Consider the following 12,095-nt stretch of genomic DNA (forward strand, 5'->3'; position numbering starts at 1 on the left):
GATGTCTGTGATAGAAATAGAATTTATTTACGTGAAATTATCTATTTGTTTCTGTACACCTGCGTAGAACGGTGTATGAGAGACTGACTACCAAAGTAGCAAAAATGATCATCTCTGAGCGGTGAGATTTTAGGTGACTTATATCGTCATCCTAAGTTTTCTTTATTGTTTGGATGTTTTAATAATGAATATGAATTATGTAACCAGAGAAAACGTTATGACTTTTATTGTGGAAAAAATTATGTGCAACTTAACCCTTTAAAATTATGCGTAAGCATACCCTTTAAAAAGAAACCCTAAAATATAGCTTTATAAATAAAATATTTTTATTCATTATTTCTTTTCCTTTTATCTTTTCTGTCTTCCCATTCAGAGCAATATTTGCAGTGTAACATTTGCACCAAATCTTGCTTTAAACTTGTATTGATGTTTCCCATTTAGGTAAAACATTGATTTTTTTTTTTTTTTTTCTCACATGCCAGGAAAAGCGTAAGTTAGAGAAGCTGTCTTTGTAATACAAGAGGGACTGCAGTTCGTCCCATGAATTAGAGCTGAGAAGAACTGAAAGGGGGCGGGAGGGAGAAGCTAGACGGCTTTCTAACGCCTCTAAAATTAGGGCGTCATAGTTTAATGAATTATTATTTTCTGTGAGCTGTTTTTGAATTCACAGGATATCCAACCGGCCATATGCAAAATAGCTCAAAAGAATCTCCTAATCTAAATATGTTGTAATAGATTACGATTATACTTCTCTATTTTCATAGAGAGTCAAGAGTTACATTCTTGGGAACATTTTTTTCTGTCAATAGATTTTTATAACAACAGCTTTATGCTATAATGCTCCCATTTCAGAGAAAGTGAAGTATTCCATATAAGTTTTAGCTATTTGGAAAACCCGCTTATCCCTTCAATGAAAATGTTTAAATTTCAACCGTTTTCCATGTGAATCTTGTAAAATATATTATTCACCTGTGTTTTTAAAGGTGATAGGTTAGTATGTAAGAATGACTGTCTTTTGGAATGGTATAGCATTGCTAAGTATAGACAGATCACCTAAAAATATGTGGTGGGGATAACATGTAGATGGTTTAATTTTGCTTTCAGCTGCTAAAATCTTTAAAAATTTTCCTTTACTCTAATGGTAAAAAAGTAGTTGTTTAATAGAATGTCATTATTTTCTTCAAGATATTATAGAAGAGATTAAGACCTAAATACCTGGCTACTTGTGCTGAACATTTTCAAGATAACGTTTATATTGCTAGATGTTTTTTTTTTTTTTCTTTCCTCTTTTGCATTGAATCAGATTCGCTCAATTGAAGGCCAGTATGGCACGCTTCAAGCATATGTGACTCCAAGAATTCAACCCAAAACCTGCCAGGTCCGCCAGTACCTTATCAAGCCCCTCTCGCTCCATCAAAGAACTCACTGCATTGATCATGACAGGTAGGACAGGGGAGGAGCAGTTTATTTTTAGGATGTCACACTATGCAGATAAATACGCTGTCATTTTATAGTGTGAATTCTGGTAGCTGTTTGTATATTTTCAAATTAAATATTTAAATGCTATGGATTAGTATTTCTAATAGATTTATAAGATTCTTTGTCTTCTTTTAGAAGCTGGTTTGAGCGGACTTTGCTAACTTTCTCACGTACTGGCATTCTGAGACCAGGGGAGTCAGTGTTCTCTCTCTCAAACACCTGTCGTGAGCAAATAGCATTTAGCACTTGAGTTTTCTGTGAACAGGATCTTGACGTATCAGCCTCAAACATTCTTGTTCTTTCTGTTTCACCTCGGGAAATACTCACAGAGCAGCCGATCGTGGTAGTCCGTCCCTGTTACTTCAGACTTCCATTCTAACCTAAGCATCTTCCTTTTTGAAGTTTTTCACTTTCTTCCTCGGGGATGAGAAACCATGGGCTTAAATAAAAGAGGAAGGAAAGAAAGAAATTGTTCAGTATTTCCCCGTGCCGTGCATTGCGCGAGATTCTTTAGGCATTATCGTTTAAGTCCTCGTAACAAGACAGTGGTAATGTTTCCATTTTACACATGAGAAATGGAGGTGGTGAATGCACAATGCAGTATATATATATATATGCCTTACTGCTAAACTGTATACCTGAAACTTACCGGATTTTGTTAACCAATGTCACCATAAAAAATAAATAAATAATAAATAAACAAACTGATAATTTATAGCTGTCGAGATATAAGAACAAATTTGCCTTGGGAAATACAATCGATGAAAGGAATGCATTTGTTTCATTTCTGTTGATTACCTGAAGATGCACAACATCAATAAAAACATTATCGTTGTCTTCGCTATTGTAGAAGAAAGACATGGAGGCTGGGAAAAGCAGGCAACTTGCTGATATGAGAAACAGCCAGGAGTTGAGGCCAAAGCCCATGCTTCTTCTATTGCAGCTTGTAATTTTAAAGATGTCCTTTAAATAAGATGTAAGGAGAGATAGTCCTAAGGAAGATTTTTTGAAAACATTAAAGAGGGTAGATTCTTTTGGGGGTGTCTTCCTGCTTCAAAGCCAAGGTTGTTGGTGGCGGTTGCACAGCCCGCTGGGAAGAACAGCAGCAAACTGGGAACCAGGAGCCGCAGGTTACAGTCTCACATCTGTTTCTGTTTGTCTGGGCTCTCGCTTTCTCAACTGCAAATAAGAGAGTTGGTCTGGATGATGCAAAGTCCCTTAGAGTTCTTAGGGTTCTTCACGCTCTGTCTTCTTAAAATTCCTTCTGGACCTTTCATTCCACAAACAATATATTTTCCTAACTGTTTATAATTATTCATTTGATTTATTTAAAAGCTGTTTGATTTACTTTACCTTTTGCGTGTACGTGTGTGTGATCTTGGCGAGATGGACAGTGTTGCGCCCACCCCTGCAAGGTGGAAGGCATCCTCCCCTGACCTGCCCACAGCACAGCGAGCCCGGCGCAGGGCTTCACGTCTGTTTATTTTATTTAAAAGACCGCGTCTTTGCCTTCACATTATGCTGATTATTTCCCTAGGGAGAGTCTTGTAAAGTACGGTTTGTAGTTTGTATAGTAGAAATATTAGATGGACTTTTTAAAAATGAAATCTGAGTAAACCGAATTTTACCTGTAAATCATGTTATAATGAAAACAAATTTTGTCACCTGAATATTAAAAGCAGAGGTGTGGCTAAGCACTCATTTTTTTCATAAAATCTAAATGTTTATTTATCTGATACGTAAGATTAACCTGAGAAAAATTAAATGGATGCTTTTATATTTGTTCAGCTACTGTGACCAAACTGTTTGTTAATGTGTTGTGTACATGCGTGTCCCCACACACGAACGTGCACCTCTCCTGTGAAATGGCAGGCCCGTGAATACGCTGACCTTGACCGGCCAGTTCAGCTTCGCTGAAGTGCACTCGTGGGTGGTGTTCTGCCTGCCCGAAGTCCCTGAGAAGCCGCCGGCAGGAGAGAGCGCGACCTTTTACTTCCAGAACACCTTCTTGGACACGCAGCTGGAAAGTCACTGCAGGCAAGTCACACTCGGTACTGCCTCTCAGGGTTTTCCTATAAACGGAGCTTCTGATTTTCATTCATTTTAAAGCAAGAATCATTTGCAAATCATAGGATCGAAAACCTATACGGTTCAAGAGAATCTGTTGAAAAACAAGTCGAATTAATGAGTTTGAAAAATAACTGAATAGAGATGAATATGAAAGATCAATACATTTCCCATCCCCAACAATAACCAGTGAGAAAAGAAATACTTGGAAAAGACCCTTTCAGAAGAGCAATAACAATAACAAAATGTCCATGTAAAATCGGTAGGAAAGTTCTTTAGTAGAAGTATGCAGAAGTTACATGAAAGAAAAGTTTACAACTTTATTGACATCAAAGAGGTGATTCAGTGGAGTAATCCATTCCTCTAGCCATCGGTAGGAAGCCCATGCAAACATGGCAGTCCTCAGTGATTCGAACATTCGAATCTGGTGAGTGAGAACTGCGATTGGATTTCCTTATGCAAAAATAGGCTCAGCACTTGGGAGCTTGGATCGCGCGGGGCTTCGAGGCCATCGTGTTGGAGGTGGCGGAGGCGGTGGCAGCTCGTCTCTGACACTCCCAGTCGCACCCCCACCCTCTTCAGATAAATACGCTGTCGTTTTATAGTGTGAATTCTGGTAGCTGTTTGTATATTTTCAAATTAAATATTTAAATGCTATGGATTAGTATTTCTAATAGATTTATAAGATTCTTTGTCTTCTTTTAGAAGCTGGTTTGAGCGGACTTTGCTAACTTTCTCACGTACTGGCATTCTGAGACCAGGAGAGTCAGTGTTCTCTCTCTCAAACACCTGTCGTGAGCAAATAGCATTTAGCACTTGAGTTTTCTGTGAACAGGATCTTGACGTATCAGCCTCAAACATTCTTGTTCTTTCTGTTTCACCTCGGGAAATACTCACAGAGCAGCCGATCGTGGTAGTCCGTCCCTGTTACTTCAGACTTCCATTCTAACCTAAGCATCTTCCTTTTTGAAGTTTTTCACTTTCTTCCTCGGGGATGAGAAACCATGGGCTTAAATAAAAGAGGAAGGAAAGAAAGAAATTGTTCAGTATTTCCCCGTGCCGTGCATTGCGCGAGATTCTTTAGGCATTATCGTTTAAGTCCTCGTAACAAGACAGTGGTAATGTTTCCATTTTACACATGAGAAATGGAGGTGGTGAATGCACAATGCAGTATATATATATATATGCCTTACTGCTAAACTGTATACCTGAAACTTACCGGATTTTGTTAACCAATGTCACCATAAAAAATAAATAAATAATAAATAAACAAACTGATAATTTATAGCTGTCGAGATATAAGAACAAATTTGCCTTGGGAAATACAATCGATGAAAGGAATGCATTTGTTTCATTTCTGTTGATTACCTGAAGATGCACAACATCAATAAAAACATTATCGTTGTCTTCGCTATTGTAGAAGAAAGACATGGAGGCTGGGAAAAGCAGGCAACTTGCTGATATGAGAAACAGCCAGGAGTTGAGGCCAAAGCCCATGCTTCTTCTATTGCAGCTTGTAATTTTAAAGATGTCCTTTAAATAAGATGTAAGGAGAGATAGTCCTAAGGAAGATTTTTTTGAAAACATTAAAGAGGGTAGATTCTTTTGGGGGTGTCTTCCTGCTTCAAAGCCAAGGTTGTTGGTGGCGGTTGCACAGCCCGCTGGGAAGAACAGCAGCAAACTGGGAACCAGGAGCCCCAGGTTACAGTCTCACATCTGTTTCTGTTTGTCTGGGCTCTCGCTTTCTCAACTGCAAATAAGAGAGTTGGTCTGGATGATGCAAAGTCCCTTAGAGTTCTTAGGGTTCTTCACGCTCTGTCTTCTTAAAATTCCTTCTGGACCTTTCATTCCACAAACAATATATTTTCCTAACTGTTTATAATTATTCATTTGATTTATTTAAAAACTGTTTGATTTACTTTACCTTTTGCGTGTACGTGTGTGTGATCTTGGCGAGATGGACAGTGTTGCGCCCACCCCTGCAAGGTGGAAGGCATCCTCCCCTGACCTGCCCACAGCACAGCAAGCCCGGCGCAGGGCTTCACGTCTGTTTATTTTATTTAAAAGACCGCGTCTTTGCCTTCACATTATGCTGATTATTTCCCTAGGGAGAGTCTTGTAAAGTACGGTTTGTAGTTTGTATAGTAGAAATATTAGATGGACTTTTTAAAAATGAAATCTGAATAAACCGAATTTTACCTGTAAATCATGTTATAATGAAAACAAATTTTGTCACCTGAATATTAAAAGCAGAGGTGTGGCTAAGCACTCATTTTTTTCATAAAATCTAAATGTTTATTTATCTGATACGTAAGATTAACCTGAGAAAAATTAAATGGATGCTTTTATATTTGTTCAGCTACTGTGACCAAACTGTTTGTTAATGTGTTGTGTACATGCGTGTCCCCACACACGAACACGCACCTCTCCTGTGAAATGGCAGGCCCGTGAATACGCTGACCTTGACCGGCCAGTTCAGCTTCGCTGAAGTGCACTCGTGGGTGGTGTTCTGCCTGCCCGAAGTCCCTGAGAAGCCGCCGGCAGGAGAGAGCGCGACCTTTTACTTCCAGAACACCTTCCTCGACACGCAGCTGGAAAGTCACTGCAGGCAAGTCACACTCGGTACTGCCTCTCAGGGTTTCCATATAAACGGAGCTTCTAATTTTCATTCATTTTAAAGCAAGAATCATTTGCAAATCATAGGATCGAAAACCTATATGGTTCAAGAGAATCTGTTGAAAAACAAGTCGAATTAATGAGTTTGAAAAATAACTGAATAAAGATGAATATGAAAGATCAATACATTTCCCATCCCCAACAATAACCAGTGAGAAAAGAAATACTTTGAAAAGACCCTTTCAGAAGAGCAATAACAATAACAAAATGTCCATGTAAAATCGGTAGGAAAGTTCTTTAGTAGAAGTATGCAGAAGTTACATGAAAGAAAAGTTTACAACTTTATTGACATCAAAGAGGTGATTCAGTGGAGTAATCCATTCCTCTAGCCATCGGTAGGAAGACATTGTGAACATGGCAGTCCTCAGTGATTCGAACATTCGAATCTGGTGAGTGAGAACTGCGATTGGATTTCCTTATGCAAAAATAGGCTCAGCACTTGGGAGCTCGGATCGCGCGGGGCTTCGAGGCCATCGTGTTGGAGGTGGCGGAGGCGGTGGCAGCTCGTCTCTGACACTCCCAGTCGCACCCCCACCCTCTTCCCACTCATCTCCCATAGTTTCCATTTCTGACTGCGGTGGAGGGGAAAATGTCCTCCTCCTTCGTCCCTGTCTCTGAGTGTGAACCGACTTCCTACTTGGCTGAGGCTCATTTCTCCGCTGTGCTGTCCGGACTTGTACCGCCCGCCTCTTCCAGGCCTCTGCGTTCTCATTCTCTTACCTCTGTAGGTGGTTTTCAGTCATTTGATCTTTTGGTTTTTTTTAATTTTGTTTTGTTTGGAGGGGAGGGGGCTTCTTATCCTCTCTCCTCCTCTCTTAAGGATTCTTCACCTACGCAGATTATTGAGGTCTTCTACTTCCTGCTTCCTAGCTGAGACTTTCGCATGCTAAATTCTGGAAACAGCTGTGAACTCATAATTTTACCTCAGAATGCAGCCTTTTGGAACCAAGAACTCTCCAGAAACCTTACTGGTTGTAGGATGAGTTCCACTGTACTTCCAGGGGATCTCATCTGTGTCTAAACCTGTAGTCATGAGTCCTGCTTTGAAGAACCACAGCAAACCTCACACTTGAATCATAGCAGACAATTCGACATGCCCCTAGCATATTGTGTATTTTTATAATAGCATACTTTTGCTCTTTACCATTCTGTTTCCTTACCTATTTTTTTTTTTAACAATTGAAACCCTACTTATTCTTTAAGGCCCAACTGAGTAGCTGCATGTTTTAAGCCTGCCCTGATTCTGTTCTCTGTGCCCATAGCATTTTATTCTTACCTGCTGTAGGTATTTACTGTCATTTGGTTGTAGTATGTAATAGTTTTTACGGACGCTTGTCTCTCTAAATTAGAGCATAAGCTCCTGCTGGGCAGAGTCTGTTTTTTAGTTACCTTCAGATGTCCCCTCCGAGTCCCCACCTAGCGCATGGTGTTGAACTCAGTGGTGCTTGGTGCGTCTGGTACCCGAGTGAGACACAGACGTGGAGGAAGCACAGACGCCTGGGCTTTGGAGCCTGACGTGCTTAGTTCGGGTCCTGCTGCTGTGGCTCACTAGCCGTGTGACCGTAACTGTTGTGGTTCACTCTGAGCTTAGGTTTTCTCTTCTGAAGAATGGAGATGGTAGCATTTACTTCATTGCGTGGTGAGTCCTTCCCGAGTCAGGGACTGTGTGTTTAATTAAATAGCATCGGTTAAAATTAAAGACCAGTGAAAATCTCATAATTTCTAAAAACTGGGATCAAAATTGTAAGTATCTATCACTCATCTTTCTGGAGAAACAATTCCGTAGTCAACTACAGCTGGTCAGTATAAACTATTTGTGTGTGGGTGTGAACACCAAATAAAAAGGCAACTTTGAATACATGAAAGATAGCATATATTAATTCGGAAACTTTTGGTCATCGTAAAAAAGAACCAACCGCAAGCAGGCTTAACCAGATAAAAGGAGTGTATCGGCTCCTGTAACCCAAAAGGCTAGCAGTAATCTGCCTGAGGCACAGCTTCATCAGTGGCTTAACTGGTGTCCTCAGACTGTTTCCCTTCCCGTAGCTCTGTTTTCGTCTTCACTGGCTTTCCTGTGTGGCGGCGTGGTGGCCGCCAGCAGCTCCGTGTAGCTCTGTGTCCTCTCAGCTGCCCTTGAGCTGCTTTTTCCCGCTAGTCCCAGGGAACAGTGGCCCAGGATTGAGCAGCGCTGGTGGATTCCCGTGGATTCCAGACATGGAATACACTGCTAAATGCTTCCTGCTGAAGGCCCAGAAATGGGGTTGAGGCCAGTGCCAGTGAAATTACATGGATTGAGAAAGGCGAGAGAGTGGAGTAGTTCCCTACAGCAGGGGTCCCCAACCCTTGGCCATGGACCAGTACCAATACTTGTCCCATTAGGAACTGGGCCTCATGGTAGGAGGTGAGTGGTAGCGAGCGAGCGAAGCTTCATCTGTATCTGCAGCCGCTCCCCAGCGCCAGCATCACCGCCTCAGCTCCACCTCAGGCTTTAGATTCTCATAGGAGCAGAGGTCGCCGGTGCCAAAAAGGTTGGCGACCACTGCTCTACAGAAAAAGAATGGCCCTGTGACCATAAGTGGCAATGGATGCTGGGCACAGAACAGAAGACGCTATTCTTAGGTTTGATATCTTTTAAGGATGAAGCATATAATGCTGTGATTTACATGAGTACATCAAAGAAAAATGTCCTTATATGTAAGTAAGCAATTCTAAATGCATTTCATATACATAAGGGTTCATTATTTATTAGCGAAAATGAAGTTGTTTTAAAGGAAGGACATATAAATTGGCATATCTTTAGGAGGTATATATCAAACAAATTTTTAGTTTCACAAGTATGTTCAGACTTGAATTAATATAAAAGTTTACACATTTTAATATGCTTTATATTAAGATGCTTATGTAAAGACATCTAAAATCAAATGAAATCTAAACACTAGTTACTACTTATAAAATATGTATTGGCTATATTTCCTTCTAAAGCTGTTCTTTTTAAAAATATGTTAATTTTATAGAAAAGGAGAAGGAGTTTTTAAATCCGACAACATTTCTACTATATCCATCCTAAAAGATGTACTCTCTAAAGAAGCTACAAAAAGGAAAATTAACCTCAACATATCATATGGTAAAAAAAAAAAAAAAAATCATTTTTTTGGTTGTTGTTATAATAAGAATGTTTCTGAACAAATTGACTTTCTAATTGTGCCTGGCTCAACTCTTTCTAGAGATAAATGAAGTTTCAGTTAAACACACTTTAAAGCTAATCCATCCAAAGCTGGAGTACCAGTTGCTTTTGGCGAAGAAAGTGCAGTTAATTGATGCTTTAAAAGTAAGTATATATGTCATGGACTCCTGATCTTTATTTTATTGCGATGGGATTTCTAAAATGGTGAAGACTTTAAAGTTACACTGGATTGAATTTTGAATATTAAGTTGCTTCTGTTTTTAATTTTATTTAAGGAATTGCAGATTCATGAGGGAAATACAAACTTTCTGATACCAGAATATCGCTGTATTCTAGAAGAGGCAGATCACCTACAGGAAGAATACAAAAAGCAGCCTGCACATCTCGAAAGACTCTATGGTTAGTAGACTCATCTTACATCAAGGTTTTTGGATAGATTGACAGCTTGAATTATTCCATTGTACACATGAGAGAACTTAAAGGTGAAATAATTTGCCCACATCTTTGAACCTAGGAATATTTGCCCTTAAGTCAAACACCCAAGAATGGTCAACATATAAACGGAATATATTACTATAAGTAAACCTGTTAATAGAATCTCTACACTATGTCAAAATGGTCAGCATGGTGGATAAAACACCACTTGTTTTGATGTTATATATACCAAGAGGAGTTCAAAATTGGCCAGTAGTTGATTGTCTGAATTAATAGCTTATAACCAGTTGTTAAAAGGGTTATAAGCCAGAGGATTCATATTTTGAAACTTACCCTAAAATCCCCCCAAAATAAATATTGTTTTAAGCATCAATCCTTTTAAGTTTGTGTATAAATAATGGAATTACAGGAGCTTAGAAATAGATTCTCAACCATTCACTTACATTAAATACTGTATCGTTATCTGAACTAATCAATCACAGGAAATTAACATTTTTCTTTATAGGCATGATCACCGATCTTTTCATAGATAAGTTCAAGTTCAAAGGCACCAATGTAAAAACCAAAGTACCTCTTTTACTGGAGATTCTGGACAGTTATGACCAAAACGCACTGATTGCTTTCTTTGATGCCGCATGAAATGTAAACAAGGTAAAGTTCCAGAGAAGATCTCTGCTTAAATGAACATGTTAAAGTTACAAGCTAACCTGTACATACTTTCCTTTCAAATACTTTAAAATATTATCTAAATATATTTGAGATATGACTTTTTTTTAGTAATGTTTCCATTTCCTTTGACAAATGCAATTTATTAAAAATAGAGAGCATTTTTATTTTTAAACTACAAGTGGAATGATTATAAGGGTTTAATGAATTTTTTGCCAGTGGATGTTTTAACTTTTATGTTGAGAAATAATATTTGGAAAATAAAAATATATTTAAACATTCTACAAGCTGATCCACACGTTATGTGTATAGATTGCTTTACAGTTTTCAAAATTTACATTTTTTTACCTCATTTGATCTTCACAACATATATTATTATTTTATCAAATCATGTGAGAAAATTGATTCTCGCTGAGGTTAAGTGACGAAGACAACTTGCTATTATCTGTAAAACTGGACCAGAGCCCAGGTTCAGGGCCTGGTTTGTGTCCTGGTTAATATGTTTGTTGTCAGCCAGCGGAAATACCCTACCAGTTATTTCTTCTAAGAGTTGAGATTGATTTGCAACCAATTTCACTCTGCTTGGTAATGAGCACTGTTGACCGTTGCTTGCCTTGCTTCACGGCTGTAAATTGTGGTCAGGAAAATTGAGAAGGCTTGCACACATTGAGAGGATCTTAACTTGATGTAGAGCTACACAAGTGTACGTGTGAACGGTTCAGAAACAGTGATGGCTTCTTAGAATTTCCTGCACTAGTATTCACTGATTTCTTTTTTATCATGTGTGAAGGTCACCAAGTTGACCATTTATGACTAAGGCTATGAAAGTTTTCTTCATTAATCTTCATTCAGAGGAATGTTGAATTTAAAGGTTGCTTTAAAGAGGAAAATAAGCTATTTATGTTTTTAAGAGCACACATGAATTTGTCAGAAAACAATGATGCTTAATTATATACCATTACATTTATTAGTTATGTACAAGCCTTGTAGATTAAATGTGAAAATTCGGTAAAGGCACATATTGCTAAGAGAGTTTTATTTTAATAAGGGAATGTATTTTACTGTATTCAAACAACTTTCACTTCTGAGTGGAACACAATTATGTCTAGGTCACAAGAATTTCACTGGGTGCTTTTAATTGGCTGCTGCAGCTTGGGGAAAAATAGACTGTCTAGTTGAATTTCTTGTAGACCATTACTATTTGTTAATATTTATCAACAATAGTTTCAAGGTAGCACCTCAAATGAATTGCATCTTCATTAGGGATAAAAGCATGAGACTGACGGAACACCGCGGTGGTAGATGACACTGTAGCCCTCCACTCTGAGTGTCAGCACGTCAGCGCGTGTTAAATGATTCAGGCACACATTTAATCCTAATGACAACCGTAGACTGTGTAGATACTAACAGTGAGCAGAAGAAAACAGAGTCCGAGACACTGAGTAACCTGTCCAAGGCTGGCAGACCAGGTAGTGGCCGGGTCAGGCCCTACCCCTGGGAGACGAGCGAGGCAGGCCCGGAGGTCCCAGGGCCCCCGGCCGGGGCGGCCCGCGGGCCTCTGCTGGAGTCCGACCGGCTCGGCCCGGAG

The 12,095-nt window shown here is 39.2% G+C and overlaps 2 protein-coding genes across 2 annotated transcripts in view; both read left to right on the forward strand.

Moving 5' to 3' along the window:
* Window positions 1-10,617, forward strand: part of BBS7 (Bardet-Biedl syndrome 7) — a 36,250-nt gene extending 25,633 nt beyond the window's left edge. Inside the window, exons 14-19 of the mRNA XM_011375169.2 lie at window positions 1,304-1,443; window positions 3,352-3,516; window positions 9,237-9,346; window positions 9,447-9,550; window positions 9,682-9,805; window positions 10,347-10,617. Of these exons, the coding sequence (XP_011373471.1) occupies window positions 1,304-1,443; window positions 3,352-3,516; window positions 9,237-9,346; window positions 9,447-9,550; window positions 9,682-9,805; window positions 10,347-10,480 (777 nt within the window). The 3' untranslated portion in view covers window positions 10,481-10,617. The remainder of the gene's footprint in view (window positions 1-1,303; window positions 1,444-3,351; window positions 3,517-9,236; window positions 9,347-9,446; window positions 9,551-9,681; window positions 9,806-10,346) is intronic.
* Window positions 10,618-11,885: 1,268 nt separating this feature from the next.
* CCNA2 (cyclin A2) overlaps window positions 11,886-12,095 on the forward strand; it is a 6,360-nt gene continuing 6,150 nt past the window's right edge. The window contains exon 1 of the mRNA XM_023520430.1: window positions 11,886-11,987. Within this exon, the coding sequence (XP_023376198.1) occupies window positions 11,886-11,987 (102 nt within the window). The remainder of the gene's footprint in view (window positions 11,988-12,095) is intronic.

Source organism: Pteropus vampyrus, unplaced genomic scaffold (assembly GCF_000151845.1).
Source record: "Pteropus vampyrus isolate Shadow unplaced genomic scaffold, Pvam_2.0 Scaffold263, whole genome shotgun sequence".
Taxonomy (NCBI): Eukaryota; Metazoa; Chordata; class Mammalia; order Chiroptera; family Pteropodidae; genus Pteropus; species Pteropus vampyrus.